Source organism: Gallinula chloropus (genome assembly GCF_964237585.1).
Source record: "Gallinula chloropus genome assembly, chromosome: 32".
NCBI classification, from domain to species: Eukaryota; Metazoa; Chordata; class Aves; order Gruiformes; family Rallidae; genus Gallinula; species Gallinula chloropus.
In genome coordinates, this window is record NC_140117.1 from 313,880 (window position 1) to 334,876 (window position 20,997).

Genomic DNA, 20,997 nt, shown 5'->3' on the forward strand with positions numbered 1-20,997 from the left:
TAGGTCGAATCCCAGGCCCAATTCATCCCAAAGTGACTCTATAATCTTGTATTTAATTATTTCCTACTTAGTCCAGGTCCTCCCCTTGGCATTTAGTCTGAAATGGTCTCTCATACAGTATCTCAAGATGACTCACATTTTCCTTGGCTCTAGGTTTCACATGTATCCCAAGTCCTGCAACAGGTTGTGTTTGATACCAATACAGGTTTGTTTATTGATATATTTTGGCTTTCTGTTGTTTTCTCATGTGATTAATTTTTTGCCTGCCTGCTGGTTTGCAGCCTACAGGGCTAAATGAGTACCTCTGTCTGATGAGATGACCACAGGTACCCCAGATTGAGGTATTGTCTCATTTAATAATACTTCAGTTGTTCCTCTGGCTTTGTTTGTTCTACAAGGAAATGCCTCTGGCCCTCTGAAAAGGTGTCAGCAAGTCCCAATCAGTACCTGCACCCCCCTTTTCTTGGGAGCTCAGAGAAATCAATTTGCCAGCGGTGCCCTGGTATGTTTCCTTTTCCAACATTCCCTAATTGCACCCAGGTACCTGTCTTGGGGTGATTTTTCAAACACCTTCCACACTGCTGAGTCACTATTGGATTTTAGTGCAGAGATTTTTCCCTATTAAGTTTTGATTTAAAATTTAAACAGGGAGTCTGCTCCCCAGTGTGTCCTATTGTGTTTTTCTCTGACAACTCCCCGTGCCTGTTTGCGGGGGGTTTATAATTCTGCCATCTCTCAAGTGGGCCCATCCTTTGGAGGGAATCTGCCCTCCCACCTCTGCTATTAATTGCCTGGAGTGTGGGGCAGCAGAAACTTCTTCCAGGCTACAGGGATCTCTGCCCCTCTGCCCCTCTCTGGGAGTTATCCCAAATCCAATAACGGCTCAAAATGAAGGGATGTGTTCTTAATCCCCTATGTAAAGAGAACTCGCTGGTGGGATGGAAACGAGCTGCAGGATGCAGCAGGTTGATGTAAGTAACGGGAATTTGCCCTGTGTTGCATTTAGACATATGGGTGGGACTTGAGGCCTCACCCCAGGCAAGGAGCTGACCTTCTGCATCCTCCCACAAAAGCCCACACTCATAAAATGAAGCATTAAGCAGCTCCCAGGGACAAGAGAGCAAAGGGACCCCAACCTCCTCCCCACCTCCGCGTGGGATCTGGTGCTGGAGGTGGCTTTTCCTGGAGCGGCGCCTCTCCCACAGCCTGTGCTGGGGAACAGCACCACGTGAGGTCTGGCACCTCAGGAGGTGTTTCCCTCCCAAAAAGGGCTTGTGTGTGGCCACAGCCCCAACCCATTCCTCGGCGTCCACCACCCCTTCCCATGCCCTGGAGGGTCTGGGCACCCCTAACCGTACTCCCAGCAGCATCCTATCCAATTCCATCCCAGAAACCCCCACAGCCAGACTCCATGTTCACCCACAAAGCTTTATTGAGTCCTGTCCTGCTCTGCCTGGGCAGAATGGGCTGGGGCAGGGACGAGGGGGACATTTGCTCCTGTGGCAGGGAGGAGAGGAATGTGGGCAGGGTCTACAGAAAGGCAGGGCCTCTGCAGGGCTGTGGGCGGCATGGAAGTGGGGCAGGAGGTGCTGTCCCTGAGACACAGCTCAGTTCCATCTGTCCACACAGCAAACCATGGGCAGATGGTCTCTCCATTGAATGAGGCTGGTGGGAAAGTGAAGATCTCGGCCCCACTGTGACCATCGATGAAAGTCACCAGCCCCTGTGGGCAGTCCAGACAGACCCAGAATCTGCTGGGGACCCGGGACATGGACAGGGGGGTGCGAGGAGAGGTGAGAGACTGAAACTTCCCTTCCCAGTGCTCCACCCCCCAGATCCCTTCTTTGGAACTCATGTGCATATGCCCCTTCCTGTTCACAGAGGCCCTGGCCACCCCCAGAGCCCACCATGAATCCCCTCCCACCTCCCCCTTCACCTCCACCTCCCAGCAGTGCCTCCCCTCACTGAACCCCTCCTGGCCCACCACGCAGGGCCGATACGTAAATCTCTGAGGAGTGTCAGGCAGGTCCTGCTCTGTTGGTCCCAATCTCACACTTCTCCCATCCTGGGACAGGACAAGTTTGGGATGAGCCGTGTTGGGATCCAGGGTCACCACATCTGCAGGAGGAGCCAGAGCATCAGGGGCAGAGCACAGCACTGGGCCAGTTTCACCCCCCTGGGGACAGAATCTGCCCTTCGGGGCAGGACACAGGGCATCTCCTTCCTGCAAGAGATCCCATCCCAGGGCCAGTCCCAGCATGGCCATGGCCAAGCTCACTCCCATAGGAACAGGCACCAGTCAGGCTGTGGCCCCTGCATGGAGGAGCAGGATGGGGAGGCAGCAGCTGGGTCCAGGCAGTGCCCGGGATGTCTGGGGGGAATTGGCTCCTCTTGGCCTCACTGATGGAGCTCACAAAGGGTGGAAGAGGCCACGAGAGAGCAGGGGAACAGCCCGGTGCCACGCTCTGGGTTGGGGAGTCACCCAAAATACCCAGGCACAGCCAGTCCCACGCACTGTCCAGCCCAGTAGCCCCTTGCACACGACGCACAGGAGGAGAAACCCCCTGAGTGACACCCAAAGCCCCAGTTACCTGGAGTGTGGGGCAGCAGAAACTTCCTCCAGGCTACAAGGAGAGAGGAGAGCTGGTCACATTCCAGAGCGGGTCCCAGCAGCTCTGGGCAGGGAGAGGGTCAATACCCGCGCTAGTACCCCTAAGCTGCCCACCCTCCCAGACACATGGCCTTGGACTTTCCTGGCCCCAGGGATGCCAGGATGAAGAGGATGGGCAGGGAGGGAAAGGGCCAAGCACCAAGATCCCAGGACAGGACCCAAGGCTGTGCCTGAGCTCAGGGACACTCACCCAGGGCTGCATCTCGTTCCACTGGAAATTAAAATAAAAAGTGATATTTGATCAGAGGGCAGAGCTTGTCACCACAGAACTGCCCAAGAAGAGCTCGGGCAGACCCCAAACTGCTGTGTGGGAAATGGAACCACCCCCCAAATATCGCCAGGAACGGCTTCCCTCGTGCTGGTCATGTTCCATACTGGGACCAGGAGTACTTGGGCAGGGTAGAGCGTCCACCCCCACGCAGGTCTCCCCAAGCTGCCCACCATTCCAGGCACATGGCCTTGAGCATTCCCAGACCCAGGGGATGGAGAGGACGAGCAGGGGGTGAAAGATCCAAGCACCAAAATCCTGGAAGGGAACCCATGATGTGATGAAGCTCATGGACACTCACTCAGGGCTGCATTTTGTCCCTCTGGAAAGCAAAGAGAAAGCAATGTTTGATCAGGTGGGACATTTTGTCATGCCCCAACTGCCCATGAGGAGCTGTCAGAGCTCAGGCAGACACCAAATTCCTCTTTGGCACAACTCCCTAAAGACCAGAAATGGCTCCTTCCACCACACTCACCCAGGGCTGCATCCCGTTTCCCTGGAAAGCAAAACCAGCAAAACATGTGTGACCAGAGAGAACAACCACTCACCCCATGGCTCACCCCACAGGAGCACACAGAGCTCGGGCTGATCCTAAACTCCTTCTTTTTGGGGAGTAGAACCAGACCGCCTCGCTCCCGGGAATGGCTCCCTCCCAGCCCATCCCCCTGCCAGCCCACCCAGGCTCTCTGGAGCTCAGCCCCAATGTCAGGAACCCCCCGATGCCAAGTCCTTCCTGGGGTCTCCTGTGCCAGGAGGTTTTGATGGGGGAAGGAGCCAGGACTCACCCAGCTCTCTAGAAAACAGCAGCGCTGGAAAGCAAAGCCAGAGGAAGAGGAGGTCAGGAGAGCAGCTTGCTTCCTCAGTAGACACAGCTCAAGAGGGTCTCTGGGACCTTCCGACCAGCCAGGCACTCTGGCTGTGCTCCCTGTCCTCTCCACCCACACCCCACCATATCCTTGTCCACTTCCATCCCAGCCCAAAGAGTTTTTTGATGAAGACAACACATCCTGTGGGAGCAAACGTACCTTTCCTTCTCCAGAGAGAAACTCCAAGGCAAATGATCCCAATGGAGAATACAAGGACCACGAGGAGCACACCCAGACCGACCATCCAGGGATGGGCATCGTGGAAAAAGGGAGCTGAGAAAGAAACAGATCCACAGGGAAAGGGACCGAGTTCCACTCGCATCCGTTGGGAGAAGGACCAAGAGACCCCCACCCCACAGCTCCCAGACCTTTTCCTGCAAGCCCTGGTCTCAAGGGGAAAGAGTTCTCCTGTGCCCCATCCCCCCACGCTGCACCCCAAGCCCAGACCCAAGCTGCTCCCAGCCAGGCAGCCAACCCCCGCCCTGCTCCAGCGCCGCAGGGGCTGGCTGCAGCCGTCTCACCGGAGATGCGCAGGGACGCCTCCTGCTCCTGGGCCAGGCGGCTGTTCCTGACCACACAGGACCAGTTCCCATCTCTGGTCCCCGTCACCACGATGGCATCTTCGGTGTCAAACAGGCCCCTGGCATCAGGGGAACGTCTCTGGGAGACCGAGGGGACACGGTGCCCGTCGGGGTCTTTCCACAGCACCTCCGGTTGCGGGAACGATCCAGCTGATCGACACAGCACCCGGATGCCTCCGGCCTCGTACCCCTCCAGAGAGAGCTGAGGGACAGAGCCTGTGGCTGGGGAAGAGCCAGGGTTGGAATCAGGTGGGCATGGGCTCAGCTCCAAGGCCACCACCAGATGCCAGAACAGACCCCTCACAACTCCCACCAAACCCACCCCAACCTGTGCAGGAACCACCCAGCGTTGATGCCCAACAGCCCCAGATCTCCCCCCAAACCTCCCGGCACAGCAAGACTGAGCTGCCCAGCTTCAGCGCCTCCAGGCAGCGTCTGCACCCCTGCAAGGCTGCCAGACACTGTGCCAGCTCTCCTGGGGCACCAAGGGACAGGACATGGGTCTGGAAGGGATAAACGGGCCCAGGGACACGACAACAACCCCTGCAAACACTGCACCACACACAAACCTGACACCTCCAGCTCCACCAAAGCTTCTCCATAGGAGGCACCGTCGGTCATGGTGCAGAGGTAATAACCATCATCAGAGGGTCTCAGCCCAGAGATTCGCAAGTCCAGCCTTCCTCTGGAGAGACCATCTCTGACCAGCTGTGTCCTCCCAACATATTCCTCCATCTGCTCCCTGGACACGTCCTCCCCATGTCGGTAGTGGTGCACCGTTTCAGAGACCCTGTGCCGGATCCACCTGATGTCCCAGCTCTGAGCGTCCACGGCTGGGGACAAGTGACACGGCAGCACCACATCCTGCCCCACGGTGACACGGAGAGCATGATCTGGTCCCACCACTGTGAAGTCAGCTTGGCCATGGAGAAGGACACAGAGACACGGAGATGGTGCCTACGTTAATTGAGGGTGTTGCAGGCCAGGGCCGAGCTTGATGTGAGCGCTGCACGCCCCATGCCATGGGTGTTGCTTTGCCCTCCCATGGTCCAGAGACCCTGGGGAAACTTGAGCAAGAGAGAGAGGACTGGAAGGAGAAGGAGGTTTCCCAGGAGCAGTAACCTGCTTCAGAAAACGACCTCCACCCCAGTCAGCCCTGCTTCAGCCACAGCAGCTAAGGAAAAGCAAAAGCAAGCAGGACCGAGCTCCAGGCTGGGCTCCCCCCACCCCATGGCAGCTCCTGCCCCACATCTGCCATCCAGAGTGTGTGAAAGCCCCCACCAGCCCTGCAGGATCCCTACCTGATCCCAGCTGGAGCACGTGGAGAGTCACACAATATCTCAGGAGGCCCCTGGGGCTCGCCGGGAGCCACATCTGTGGCCACACTGGAGAGGAGGGAGGGGAAGGGAGGTAGAAGAGGGCAATGAGGGTCACAGCAGCCCCAGAGGTGATCAGGTGAAGATGGGCTGCCTCTGCCCCAAAGAGGTGCCAAAATCCCCAAGGCCCCTGCACCAGCAACCCGATGGTGCCAGGAACCAGTGCTCAAGGGCAGGACAGGACCGCAGACAGGTTCCTGGGGCAGCCCCACTGCCCCTTTCCAGGAGTTATCCCATGTCTATCCAGAAAAGTCACTCATTGGCTGGGCACAAGCTGCCACCTGCTCCAGGCTCTCAAGAAACCTGAACTTTGCCCAGTTCCAGAATTCCCATCTCTGGGCAGAACTTGAGGCCCCACCCCAGGGAAGGAGCTGAAGTTCCGCATCCTCTTACCAAAGTCCAGACTCATCAAATAATGCTGGATGCCCCAAGGCACAAGAGAACAAAGGGACCCCAGCCCCCTCCCTGTCGCCACCTGGGTGCTGGTGCTGAAGGTGGCTTTTCCTGGAGCTGCATCTCAGGAGGTGTTTCCTGTTCCAAAAAGGGTTTGAGTGTGAACACAGCCCCAAACCATTCTCCTATAGTCTCCACCCCTTTGCATGTCCGGGAGGGGTCTCCCCACCCCAACCCCACTCCCAGCAGCATCCTATCTCATCCTATCCCATCATGTCCTAACATAACCCATCGCATCTAAACTTAAGTCAAAACAAGAAGTCACCTCAAGTCCCCTCAAGGCAACCCAAGGGCAAGTCAAGGCAAGTCCAGGTAAATCAACTCAATTCAGCTCAAGTCAACTCAAGTAATCTCGAGTCGTCTTAAGTCAACCCAAGTCAACTCAAGGCAACTGAAGGCATTTGAAGTCAAGTGACATCAACTGAAGTCAAGTCAAGTCCTCTCATTTCATTACAAGTGATCTCAAGTCATCCCAAGTCACCTCAAGTCAACGCATGTCAACAGAAGTCAACTGAAGTCAAGTGAAGTGAACTCCCTGGTGCTCCCCTCTACTTTGTCTCACTAAACCCCCTAAGAAAGACAAGTCGCTCAGTGGATAGAAACAAGCTGCCACCTACAGCAGGCTGCTGAAAAGCCCAACCATTTCCCAGTTTCACAATTACTCCCTGGGAATGAGACTTGTGGCCCCACTCCCAGGCATTAAGAGGAAGTTCCGCCTCCAGGCACCAAAGTCCACAGTCATAAAATAAAGCGTTAAGCAACTCCCAGGGACAACACAGAGAAGGAAACCCAACCCCCTCCCCATGCCCACCTGAGTGCCAGCAGCACCTCTCCCGGCAGCACCTCTCCCGCCAGTCTCTGCTGGGGAACAGTACCCAGCAAGGTTTGGCACCACAGGAGATGTTTCCACTCCCAAAAAGGGCTTAAGGATGACCACGGACCCAAACCTGTGTCCACCGCCCCTTCCTGCCCTGGAGGGCTTGGTCACCCCCAGATCCCAGCCCCAGCAGCATCCTATCCCTTCCCATCCCATCATATCCCAACACAGCCCATCCCCTCCCAAGTCAAGTCAAGTCAATTCGACAAGTCACTCCAAGGCACCTCAAGGCACCTCAACTGAACTCAACTGAAGTGAACACCAGTCAACACTGGTCAACTGAAGCCAAGTCAAGTGAACTCAGCTCAACTGTCATCAACCCAAACCAACCCCACAAACATCCCAACCCACCCCATCCAAACCCAACACACCCCGACACCACCCCACCACCCCCAGCTCCACTGCAGCACCAAATTTCACAGCATCAGCTACACCAGTCAGTACTGGGAAATACCACTTTCCCAGAGCCCCAGGAGGGGAAATCCTGTCCCTGCTCAGGACTTTCCTCTTCTGCTGCCCCTAAAGTCGCTGGAGTACCAAGAGTATTTTGTGCACAGATCCCAGTCCCTAAACCCAGCCAGGAGCCACCACCTGTACCGAGTGCCCAGCTCGGAAGGGCAGCAGGGAAAGACACCTCAGACTTGATCCCAACAGGTTTGTGCCACGTGGAAGGATGCAGAGCTGGGGCATCCCAGGGACACAGGGTGCTGGCAGAGTGGGGGCTCCCCAGGACCAAGTCAAGAAGGGCCTGATTTGTCCTGAGTGCTCCCCACCTCCTACCCCCTGCCCTGTGCTCACCCTGCTGGCAGCTGCCCCCAGGCTCCTGCTCCAACCACTGCTCCAAGCCCGCTGCAAATCCCCTTCAGCAGCAGCCAGGAATCAGCACAAACCCCCCAGGAACCCCCAAGGCCACACTCCATGTTCACCCACAAAGCTTTATTGAGTCCTGTCCTGCTCTGCCAGGTCAGGATGGGCTGGGGCAGGGACAAGAGGAACATGGGCAGGGTCTGCAGAAGGGCAGGGCCTCTGCAGGGAGGTGCTGGAGGTAGAAGGGGAACTGGAGGTGCTGTCCATGAGGCACAGTTCGGTTCCCTCTGTCCCCACCAAAAACCAGGGCCAGATGGTCTCTCCATTGAATGCGGCTGGTGGGAAAGTGAAGATCTCGACCCCACTGTGACCATCGATGAAAGTCACCAGCCCCTGTGGGCAGTCCAGACAGACCCAGACTCTGCTGGGGACCCGGGACACAGGAGGACGTTTGCGAGGGCAGGTGAGAGACTGAATGTACCCTCCACAGTACTCAATGCCCCAGATACCTTCTTCGGGGCTCATGTATATATCCTCCTTCTTGTTCGGAGACTTCCTGGCCACCCCCAGAGCCCACCATGGATTACCTCCCACCTCCTCCTTCACCTCCACCTCCCAGCAGTGCCGTCCCTCCGTGAACCCTTCCCGGCCCAGCACGCAGAACTGACATGGGAATCTCTGAGGGGTGTCCGGCAGGTTCTGCCGTGTTGTTCCCCATCTCACACTTCTCCCATCCTGGGACAGGATAATCCTAGGATTAGCCGTGTCAGGATCCAGGGTCACCACATCTGCAGGGACAGGAGGAGCCAGAGCATCAGGGGCAGAGCTCAGCACTGGGCAGGTTTCACCCCGCTCGGGCCAGAATCTGCCCCACGGGGCAGAACACAGGGAGTCTCCATCCCCCAAGAGATCCCATCCCAGAGCCAGTCCCAGCATGGCCATGGCTGAGCTTGGTCCCAAGGAAAAATAGAACCACCCTGAGAGGCACCCAAACCTCAGTTACCTGGAGTGTGGGGCAGCAGAAACTTCCTCCAGGCTACAAGGAGAGAGGAGAGCTGGTCACATCCCAGAGCTGGTCCCCAGCAGCTCTGGGCAGGGCAGAGGATTCATCCCTGCACTGGTCCCTCAGAGCTGCCCACCCTCCCAGGCACATGGCCTTGGGCTTTCCCAGCCCCAGGCATGGGGGATGGAGAAGACGGGCAGGGAGGGGAAACGGCTGAGCACCGAGATCCCAGGACAGGACCCAATTCTGTGCCGGAGCTCAGGGACACTCACCCAGGGCTGCATCTCGTTCCTCTGGAAATTAAAATAAAAAGAGATATTTGATCAGAGGGCAGAGCTTGTCACCCCAGAACTGCCCATGAAGAGGTTGGGCAGACCCCAAATTCCTGTTTGGGAAGGGCAAAACCCACTAAAGACCAGGAATGGCTCCTTCCACCACACTCACCCAGGGCTGCATCCCGTTTCCCTGGAAAGCAAAACCAGCAAAATATGTGTGACCAGAGAGAACAACCACTCACCCCATGGCAGATCCCACAAGAGCACACAGAGCTCGGGCTGATCCTAAACTCCTTCTTTTTGGGGAGTAGGACCAGACCACCTCACTCCTGGGAGTGGCACGCTCCCAGCCCATCCCCCTGCCAGTCTACCCAGGCTCTCTGGAGCTCAGCCCCAATGTCAGGAACCCCACAGAGCCAAGTCCTTCCTGGGGTCTCCTGTGCCAGGAGGTTTTGCACCCAGCTCTCTGGAAAACATCAGTGCTGGAAAGCAAAGCCAGATGAAGAGGAGGTTAGGAGAGCAGCTTGATTCCTCAGTAGACACAGCTCAAGAGGGTATTTGGGACCTTTCCACAAGCCAGATGCTCTGGCCATGCTCCCTGGCCTCTCCACACACCCCCCACAGTGTCCTCGTCCCCTTCCATCCCAGGCCAAAGAGCTTTTTGGTAGAGGCAACATGTCCTTTGGGAGCAAACGTACCTTTCCTTCTCCAGAGTGAAGCTCCGAGGCAAACGATCCCAATGGAGAATACAAGGACCACGAGGGGCACACCCAGACCAACAATCCAGGGACGGGCATCGTGGAAAAAGGGAGCTGAGAAAGAAACAGATCCACAGAGAAAGGGACCAAGTTCCACTCGCATCCGTTGGGAGAAGGACCAAGAGACCCCCGCCCCACACCTGCCCTGGTCTCAAGGGGACAGAGTCCTCCTGTGCCCCACACCCCCACACTGCACACCAAGCCCTGCCCAAAGCTGCTCCAAGCAAGGCAGCCAACCCCCGCCCTGCTCCAGCGCTGCAGGGGCTGGCTGCAGCCGTCTCACCGGAGATGTGCAGGGACGCCTCCTGCTCCTGGGCCAGGCGGCTGTTCCTGACCACACAGGACCAGTTCCCCTCTCTGGTTCCCATCACCACGATGGCGTCTTCGGTGTCAAACAGGCCCCTGGCATCAGGGGAATGTCTCTGGGAGACTGAGGGTACACGGTGCCCGTCGGGGTCTTTCCACAGCACCTCCGGTTGTGGGAACCATCCGGCCGATCGACACAGCACCCGGATGCCTCCGGCCTCGTAACCCTCCAGAGAGAGCTGAGGGACAGAGCCTGTGGCTGGGGAAGAGACCAGGGTTGGAATCAGGTGGGCATGGGCTCAGCTCCAAGGCCACCACCATATCCCATAGCAGACCCCTCACAGCTCCCACCGAACCCACCCCAACCTGTGCAGGAACCACCCCGCGTTGATGCCCAACGGCCCCAGATCTCCCCCCAAACCTCCCGGCACAGCAAGACCGAGCTGCCCAGCTTCAGCACCTTGAGGCAGTGTCTGCACCCCCAAGGTTTCCAGACACCGTGACAGCTCTCCTGGGGCACCAAGGGATGGGACACGGGTCTGGGAGGAACAAATGAGTCCAGGGACACCACAACCACCCCTGCAAACACCGCACTGGACACAAACCTGAAACCTCCAGCTCCACCAAAGCTTCTCCATAGGAGGCACCGTCAGTAACAGTGCAGAGATAATAACCATCATCAGAGGGTCTCAGCCCAGAGATTTGCAAGTCCAGCCTTCCATTGGAGAGACCATCTCTGGCCAGCTGTGTCCTCCCAACATATTCCTCCATCTGGTCCCCAGGCACGTCCTCCCCATGTCGGTAGTGGTGCACCGTTTCAGAGACCTGTTTCCGAATCCACCTGATGTCCCAGCTCTGAGCATCCACGGCTGGGGACACGTGACATGGCAGCATGACATCCTGCCCCACGGTGACATGGAGAGGGTGGCCTGGTCCCACCACTGTGAAGTCAGCTTGGCCATGGAGAAGAACACAGAGACACGGAGATGATGTCTGTGTTAATTGAGGGTGTTGCAGGCCAGGGCCGAGCTTGGCGTGAGCCAGGCACGCTCCATGCTGCGGGTGTTGCTTTGCCCTCCCATGGTCCAGAGACCCCGGAGAAACTGGAGTGGGAGTGGGAGGACTGGAAGGAGAAGGAGGTTTCCCAGGAAACTACTTCCACCCCTGCCAGCCCTGCTGTGAGCCACCACAGCCAAGGGAAAGCAAAAGCATGCAGGTCCAAAGTCTGGGCTGGGCTTTTCTTGCCCCACAGCAGCTCCCTGCCCTACATCTGCCACATGGTGTGGCCAAAACCCCCCACCAGACCTGCAGGATTCCTACCTGATCCCAGCTGGAGCATGTGGAGAGTCACCCAATACCTCAGGAGGCCCCTGGGGCTCACCGGGAGCCACATCTGCAGCTGCACTGGGAAGGAGGGAGAGGAAGGGAGGCAGAGGAGGGCAATGGGTGTCACAGGAGATCTGGCAAAGAAGGGCTGTCCCTACCCCAAAGAGGCTCCGAAATCCCCAGAGCCCCTGCACCAGCACCCTGACAGCACATGAAACCGGTGTTCGAGGGCGGGACAGGACTGCATACGGCTCCTCTATTCAGTCCCTGCTCTGCCCCACTACCCCTCTCCAGGAGTTATCCCAACTCCATTACTGACTGTGAATGAAAGGAAGTATTCTAAATACCTTTCAGAAGGAGAAGTTGCTCTTGGGATGGAAACGAGTTGCTGGCTGCAGCTGGCTGATGAAATGAATGGAAAGTTCCCTTCTTAGAGAATTATCATTTCTGTGCAGGACTTGAGGCCCCACCCATTCCCCTCCACATTCTGCCTCACTAAACCCCCAGAGAAAGACAAGTTGCTCACTGGATGGAACCAAGCTGCCAGGTGCACCAGGCTGATCAAGACCCGACCGTTTCCCAGTTTCAGAATTCAGTTATGGGAGTGTGACTTGTGGCCCCATACCCCACACAAGGAGCTGAAGTTCTGCCTGCAGGCACCAATGTCCACAGTCATAAAATGAAGCTTTAAGCAGGCCCCAGGTACAAGAGGGTGAAGGGAACTCAACCCCCTCCGCATCCCTGCCTGGGTGCAGGTGCTAGAAGTGGCTGTTCCCAGACCAGCGCCTCTCCCAGCAGCCTGTGCTGGGGAACAGCACCCAGTGAGGTTTGGCACCTGAGGAAGTGTTTCCCCTCCCAAAAAGTGCTGCTGTCTTTGTGTATGACCACCATTGCTGAGGCAGTGAGAAAACCCCGACCAGAGCCTGGGGAACTGTACGTCTGAGTCAGGGCCACTTGGTCCATCTCTGGGGGTTATGGGGTCCCAGGACGTTGGCCTGTTCTGGAGGAAAAGGCTGAAAACCGTCAGCCCCAGGAGTTGAAGGAAGGGGAAAGATAGCAGGACATCACGTGGAAAGGGGGAGGAGAGGACAGGATGGAGTGGGGGGATCTTCAAGTGTTGAGATTAGCCAGCCGTTGCTTGTCCTTCTTCCCTGTCCCCTCAGGGACCTCAGATCCCCAGGCAGGATGTGTCCCCAGCTGTCCCCAACCACCTATTCCCATGCAGGGGCAGCCCAACCCCAACAAAAGGGGTGCATGGGGTCCACTTGAATGTATCCAGAGAAAGGTGTTGGTACAGGGGTCTCAGTGGCCACACCCAGATCTGGGGAGGGGGATCAGGGCAAACCCCATCGACCCCAGGGCTGTTGGGGAGCACAGACACAGCTGAGGGGGCTCCAGTCCAGGAGGGACAGAAGCAGGTGGGGAGGAAGAAGAAGGGTTCACAAGTCCCCAAGGCCAGGGAAGTAGCGAGGTCCCATCCCCATCTCCAACACAGCAGCAGCATCACCAGGAGCAGCTCTGAGCATTGGATATTCGCTCTGAGAAGCCGGGTGCCGGGGCTCCACTTGGTTCCAAAAAGTCCAACCCCTTTCTCCACGTGGACCGTCACTTCCCATGCCCGGGATGGCTCAGCCACCCCTAGACACCACTCACAGCAGCATCCCAATGCATTCCACACCACCACATCCCAACAGAACCTATCCCATGCCAACTCAAGGCAACTCAAAAGAACAAGTCACCTCAAGTCAAGTCAACAAGCCAGTTCAAGTTAAAAAAAGTCACCTCAAGGGAGCTCAAGTCAACTGAAGTTGTCTCAAGTCAACCCAAGTCAACCCAAGTCACCACAAGTCACCACATCACCTCAAGTCAGCTCAAGTCAACTAAAGTCAAGTCAAGTGAACTCAACTCAACTGAACTTCACTCAGATCAACCCAAACCAACCTCAGACACATTGTAACCCACCCCATCCCTACACCACCCCACTGCCCCCGGCTCCACTGCAGCACAAATCCCCACAGCAGAAGCAGCCACACCAGTCAGTTACAATGCAACTTCTTAAAGAAGTTGCACGGGACAATTTGACATTCAGAGAAGCCACAATTGGAGTATGTGAAAGTATTGAGTATGATTATCAATACTTTCAGAGGGAGAAATGTGACAGTCACCCTAATAAAATAGTTTCATTTCTACGTTACTTTGGTTCCAGTGTAGGATTCGATTTTGATTTTAAAGGAGTTAGAGCAGCTGTGAGAATAAAAGGGGGAAAAAAAAGGAAGAACCCCAAAAAACCCCACTCCAACATGACTGATGAAATATTGTTTATAGGGTCAACGCCGCTCTGGTCCCAAACAGCTTCACACCAGCACGGCTTTTTTTTTTATAAAATTTAAATATTTAATGCAATAAAATAAATAAATATTTCTCTTTTCACATTTAACAGACACAAACAGAACAACAAACCCAACCCCACGTTGCAGGGAGTTGGTCAAACTTTAGAAGAGAAACTAAACTAAGAGCCTAAACTAAACTAAAGAGCCTTAACTAAACTAAAGAGTCAGTCCAAGGGGATCACAGTGTGACTGCAGTGGTGCCCGTCTCACAGCAGCTGCTGGTGGATTATGTCCCACACCATCTTCCTGGGGAAGTGAGGGATGTGACTCTGGAAAGAGAAGGAGAGAGAAAGCTGTTAAATAGGAAGTCAGGGTGGCAAGGAGGCACAAACACCCGGTTCGTTAGGGACGGGGAGCGCAGCTCTGCCCTGCTGAGGCCACCCCGAAGTGCCGACCCCAGCAAGCGCGCGCCCGGCTTTCTTCTGGCAGGAATTTGCTGTTTAACCCAAAAGAGAACAAAAGATCCTCTTGATCTCCAGCATTTAGTCCCACAAAAAGCCAGCTGATGAAGGAGACTCCCACAACAGCAGAAGCTCATTTAGGAAGCCCCCAGACCACGCCTTGTCAGAGGAGGAACAGGAGAACCAAGCAAGGAACTGCAATGCCCACCCTGTACCCACACACCAGGTGCACCTCCAGGAAGAGGAAATACAAAAGCTTTTGGGCAGAGGAAGTTCCCAGGCTGGTTGCTGGGACAATACCTGGTGTCTGCCCTCCAACACATGGTGTTACAACCACCAGCTTACGTGGATTCAAAGCTCTGCTGCCACAGAGAGAGTCACCAACAGCATGAAAAAAGGACTAAAGAGCACCACGTAACCACAAGCCTGAGTTAAGCAGCGGGTACCTAAGGGGGTGCAGTAATGTGTCACCCTCCACAAGTCCAGACAACCAAATACTACGTCCTCCTGCTGTGTGGTGCAGCTACAGTCTACCCACCAAGTGGGACAGGTACGAGTCATGGGGATACTCACAGGTCCCAGATGGAAAGGGATCTCCTCCCTATTTCTGTTCATCCAGGTGATACACAGTTGTCACTGGTTGACTGGAGAAGGTTGGAAGACTGGACAATGATGGAACACACAGCAAGGATGGAACAGCAGAGTAGGATGGCACGTGGCAGTAGTAGGATGGAAAATGGAAGTAGGATGGCACATGGTAGTAGGACAGCACGCTGGAGCAGTAGGATGGCACATGGTAGTAGCAGGACGGCACACCGGAGTAGGATGGAACACAGCAGTAGGATGGAAGACTGGTGTGTGATTTAACTCCAGAGTAGATTCGAGCAGTGGTGTAGATTGGAGGACTGTACAAGACTGGAGCAGGGGGGAAGGCTGGAGGAGTCGAGGAGGCTGGAGGAGTCGAGGAGGCTGGAGCACTTTGGTGCAGGAAAAAGCAACAGAGAAGAACCACAGTGTTTACAAGCACAGCATTTGCTATTGACACGTGTCAGAGCACCAGAAAGGAGACAGTTTATTCCTACACAACTGTCTACATGTGAGTGGGGAGCCACAGCTACAGCAATAGAAATACCTAAAGTACAACGAGACTGTCAACCGCCTGGACAGAAACATCCTGCACTGGTGCCACCACAAAACACAGCAGGCATTTCTGTGCAGAGACCCTTCACACTCAGCTGGGTGACTCTGAACTCGGGCAGACCAGAGGGGCAGGAGTCAAATTTGTCAAATTTTTGTGTTACCCAAAAGAGAAAACTGCCTCTAAGTTGTGCGAGAAGGACCAGGAGAGGAGGAAAGGAAGAGAGAAAATCCCAGGAAACCTTGGAAACACATCCCTGTGCGGACTCAGAGACAGATGTTGGGCAGCACAGAGGAAGTTCAGGAATGAAATGGAAAGCAAACCTTTCAGAGAAGAAAGTCAAAGCAAACAGAAGGGGTTTTACCTGGCACAAGGAGCTGTCTTGTCCCACAGGGAGAGTGTTCTGTTGCCCAAAGGTGTCCCACAAGGTATTTGATCTACGAGAGGAGAGCGTAAGCAAATCAGCCACTGTTAAAGGCAACTGAGGAGGCTGATGAGCTTCCCCAAAGGGCAATGTTTCCCCTCTCCCCTACGTCCTCACATTCCCTGTGTTCTGTTGCTTTACAACAGTCTCAGATTATCTTACTGGCAACTGCAGCAAGTTGCCCTGGGCACGAGGTATCGCCAGGCTGAACCCCAGGTTCAACCCCAAAAAGGGTTCTGGGGATCTAACACCCCAAACCAAACCAGTTTCCTTCTGGCCAGCTGGCAGCGGCCGTATCGCAGCTGGAGCTGGCTGCATCCAAGGCAGCTCCGGGACTGAGATGCCGAGCGAAACGCCCGGCCCCGACCCAGCAGCAGCACAGGGATGCAGGGAAGAGACTGAGTTCCCACCCCAGCACTGCCAGACGCTACCGAGGGGCGATGCCGCCACAGCCCGTCCGTGAGCCGAGGGGGAGAGTCGCACCACACGCCAGGAAGAGCGCAGGAGAAACAAGCTCACGCCCTGACATCAGCCTTACCAGTCTGCACCAGTTCTTCTCCTGGCACACAACTTCTGGGTCTTTTCACTGCAGGCTCAGATGACAGGGCCTGAGTCTGGAACAGAAACAAACAAAGCACCGCCCTGAGTTTAACCTGAACACCAGCCCAAGCCAGCGGAAGCTTCCGGAAAGGGAGGCAGCTCTGGTCCGATTTAGGGACCAGGATTTGCTGGCTCAGAGCGCAGCAGAAGGATCTTGGCAGGATCTCTGACCAGCACGCTGCCCTTTGGGTTTGATTGTTAACAGGGGCTCTCCCCCACGCAGGGATTAAACCCCCTCAGGCTTCCTGCCCTGTTCCCCTCGGGCAGCTCCTCAGCATTCCGGAGTTCAGCCCTGACTCTGGCTCGGGGAGAGCTGAGCCCCTCAGAAAGGGGTTTTGTACAAACAAAGAGTCAATGGTGCTCTCAGGGACAAATAACAGAGCACGAGGGTTTCTTACTCCTCTCACCCTACGGGGCAGTAAGAAAAAGAACACGGCACCTCCCAACCAAACTAAGGGGTCAAGCAGCTCAGGACTCGTTTTTACAGAGCCAAAGTCCTAGGGGAATCCTCTCCTGGGCCGGGGGATACCCAACCCAGCAGAGAGGGCTTTATCCAGAGGAAGCAGGCGATTGTTCTCCCAAGGTCATGTAGTTTGGGTGATCCTTCCTCAGCTCCACGTGCCAGAGCAGAGCAGGCAAACCTGAGCCAGGCAAACCCAGCACACAAGAGGCGCCTGCTGTCAAGGGCAAAGAAGAGCCTGAGGCTGCACAGGTTCAGGAAAGTCTCTGCTAACCTCTCCCACAGACTCTGCTCCTGGAGCGGCATCGCTGCCCGAAGCTCGGCGTTTCCTTGCTGCCCTGGCTGGTACCTTCACCGCAGCAGCAGAAACCTCTTCAGCCTTCTCCTCACACCCAGGGATGGCAGCATCTAAACAACAAAGGCAGGACACATGACAGCATCACTTAAGAGGGGGTTCAGATTGCCTTTTGCATGGCAGCCCAGCTCCTGGATCCCACCCAGAGCACTGGGATTCATTCCAAGCTGCACACCCTTCTGCACTTTCAGACACCCCTCAGTTTTCCAAGGGACACCAAACCCCAGAAGAACCAGGGCTGTGAACTACCTTTGTCATGGGCGCCACCTGGTTGCAGCTTTGGAGGTTCCTGCCCATCAGGATGTTCTGCAGGTGGCTGAGGGCTGAGGAGAGAAGACACAGAACAGGGATTTACAACCACGGCTGAGCTTCACACAAGCAAAACTCCCAGAGCTAATTGCTGTAGTTCCCCTTCCAACCCCCCTGGGATCATCTCAGACACACACACAGACACCGCAGAGCATCCCCCGCCTCTCCCAGCCAAGGCACCGTTAATTATCCCTCCACAGTGGGGTAATCCCCTTCTGTTAATGCTTCTTCATGAGTTACACTTGTTCCCAGCACCAAACACATGGCTTTGGCTAACGTGGAACGGGCTTTGTTTCACTCTGCACAGGTTAACCCCCCCCCAAGCCACACACTGCCCTTCAGCGGGGCAATGCCCCTGTGCACAACGCTGAGTTACTCTCCCCGGGGGGTTCACCACCCACACTCTCCGGTCCCTTCCAACCCCACAACCACCCACCATCTGTGCCTGGGAGCTCCGGGACGCCGGCACCGCTTCAGCCCCGGGAAGGCAGCCCCGTGTCTCCACACGCCCTACGCCGGGACTCCCCCCCAGCCGCTGCTCCCCCTCACACACACACACACAGAGCCCTCTGCTCCTGCCCCACGCGCGCTCCCAGGGCCCGTTTCTTTCCCAACTCCCCGCTTCCCAGACGGAAAAGCCCCCGGGGGGGCAAGGGGGGCGGGGTCGCCAGGGACCTTCTCGGGGCGGGGGGACCCGCAGCTCCGCTCCCGCCCTGGGCTCCAACGCCCAGGGGAGGTCCCGCAGGCCGCACCCGGGAGGCCGCGGGGCCTCAGGGACGGGGCGAGGCCCTCGGGCGGCCCTAAGGCCTCGGGCCGGAGCGCTGACCTGGGGGGCGGCCTCTGCAGCGGCGGCGCGGCCGGGGACGGCTCGGGGGGCGCGGCGGGCGGCGGCCAAGAGGCCGCCGAGGGGCCCCGGCAGCCATCGGCACAGAGGCACCGGCAGCCCGCGGCGGGAACGCGCCCGTCCTGCGCCGCGCCCGGCACGTCCCGGCCCCTCCCACCAGGGGGTGGGGCAGCCCCGCCATTGGCTCCGACCGCTGCCTGTCTGGGCGGAGCTGGGCCGGGCTGGGCCGTCCCTCCCCGGCTCTGCCCCCCGCTTGCCCGGCCCGGCCCTGCCCGGCCGCCCCTCCCAGGGCTGTGCGGGGCAGCCCCGCCATTGGCTCCTCCCGCCGCCTGTCTGGGGAGGCAGAGCCCGGGCAGGAGAGGGGCGGCTCTCTCCTCTCCTCTCCTCTCCCTCTCCCTCTCCCTCTCCCTCTCCCTCTCCCTCTCCCTCTCCCTCTCCCTCTCCCTCTCCCTCTCCCTCTCCCTCTCCCTCTCCCTCTCCTCTCCCTCCCCCCCCACCGCAGGTTCTGCGGCCCGAGGGACGCGGGTGGGTGGGAGCGGCCGGCGGCCCGGCCCCTGGGCAGGTTCCCCCTCCGGTCTCCTCCCCCCGGCTCAGCGGGGGACAGGACGGAGACCCGGGGCTTACCGAGCCCTTTCCCCAGCGCTCTCCCGGCGCTCGGGGCCTGTCTCCGCTCCCGCTCCCGCAGCACCGACCGGCTCAGCCATGGCCGAAGGCTCGACTGAGCGAGAGCGGCGGGTGGGCAGGACGCGTGTCCCGGGACACGGAGCGGGGACTTGGGAAGCGTTGAACGGCCCCGCCCGGCACCGGCCGGACCGGCTGCCCGGGCAACGGCGACGCGCGACCGGCCGCCGAACCCGCCGGGAAGGGCCGAACCCAGCGGGCGGGAACGGGGCGGGTTTCCCCTGTCCCGCTGGGTTCGGCTGGGTCCCGCAGCCACCCCGCTCCCCCTGCCCTGCCCGAGCCAGAAGGGCGGGGATGCGGGGAGGGAGGGAGGGAGCTGCGCGGGCAGCCGGGGTGAGGCTTCTCGGGGTGCCCCCGGGTTCCCACCCCGAGAATCCCGGCACCCCCTGTGTTTCCCTCACGTTTCTCCTTCCCGGGGAGAACAGGATTCCCCACCGAGGCAAAACTCCTCCGTGTCAGACGGGAGGAGGATCGATCCCTTTGAACAGCCGGCGCTGGGGATCTCCTACCTTCAAGTCAGGCTGCCAGCACTAGAACTAGATGCTGCCTCTCTCAGCACAGAGCAGGTGAAGCCCCCAGCCCCACTTACACCAGCTACAAAGTCCCCACCACAAGGGCAGGGCTTATTCTCCCTGTCGTGACTTGTTGGCGCTGGTGGGCAGCGGATCAGCCGGGCTTCCAGGCCATTCTCCCTTCCCTTGTTGGAGCAGCTGTTTGTCCATCTTCTTCTCTCCTTGCTGAACATCCTGGCAGAAGGGAGGGAGGGGGAGAAAGAATGAAAAAAGGAGCTGAGGAGCTCAGGGTGTGAAGGGAACGTTTGTGATCTGGGGACAGAGCAAACTGCACAGGCTGTTCCCAAGACACTGGCACGTTTGATGGTGGGGGACGTATATAAGGGAGCATAAGAAATCGCATTTATAATAACTAACACATCAATAAGAGTAAATTCAATTACTAACTATTGCAAGGCGCTTGGAGGGAAAGCTGATGAGAACATAATAAATGAAAGCAAGGCTGTGACTCGTGACCCCAGCAGCCCAAGGCAGGTGGCACCTGGGACGGATAAGGAGGAAGCATCAGCAGGAAGGTAGTTCTTGGGATGGATAAGGAGGAGCCCCCTACTCACTCAGATCACTGTGGGGACAGACAGGGACCATCTGTCAGCAGACAGACGGTCTGTTTACAGAGAGGCAGGAAGCCGGGTTTATCCCCCACCCCGGGACCCCGCTCCAGGGATCCGTATCCCTCAGGAGAGAAGGGATCGGGATGTCCCGGGTCACAGAAGCTCCGGTAAAGGAAAGAAAGAACCCAGATTCATCTGTCTTTGACCATCTCGGGGTGCACCGCTCCCGGAAGCACTGCAATACCGGGACGATGCGTGGAGCGGAGGGAGCAAGCTCCGGGTCCAACTCCCAAGCGCAAAAATCCGTTTAATATAAAGTCCTCTCATCGAGGACGTATCAGATATTAAACTGATAAGAACAGATACTACACTTGATCTTAGCCAAAAGGCCGAGAAGCGATGCCTAACACACACCCAGCACCTCCACACACCCCAGCCGGCACTCACACAACTCACGGATGCTCTACATCGGCTTCAAAACACCCTCTCGTCCCGCTCGCATTCGCATTCCCCTGCCTATCCCGCCTCTTTCCGCCGGGATCCGCTGCTCCCGGCTCCGGGAAACCGGCGGAGAGCTCCGCACCGAGCACTCCCAGCAGCCCGTGCGCGCCCCGCAGCTCTCGATTTGCATGGCCACGCCCCTCTCCAGCCGCTGCTCTGCCCGCTGTCCTCCCCAAACAGCACCCAGCTTCTTCCTTCCCAGAA

The 20,997-nt window shown here is 57.4% G+C and overlaps 1 protein-coding gene across 1 annotated transcript; it reads right to left on the minus strand.

Annotated features, from left to right (window-relative positions):
* Positions 1 to 1,429: 1,429 nt before the first annotated feature.
* On the minus strand, positions 1,430 to 20,923 carry LOC311202910 (butyrophilin subfamily 1 member A1-like; the record flags this gene model as incomplete). Its single annotated transcript, XM_084277555.1, has 9 exons — positions 1,430 to 2,118; positions 2,592 to 2,619; positions 2,862 to 2,882; positions 4,017 to 4,078; positions 4,327 to 4,608; positions 4,956 to 5,303; positions 11,562 to 11,645; positions 20,296 to 20,303; positions 20,760 to 20,923. 9 exons carry the CDS (start codon positions 20,921 to 20,923, stop codon positions 1,430 to 1,432), a joined length of 1,686 nt encoding a protein of 561 aa, XP_084133681.1.
* Positions 20,924 to 20,997: the final 74 nt, after the last annotated feature.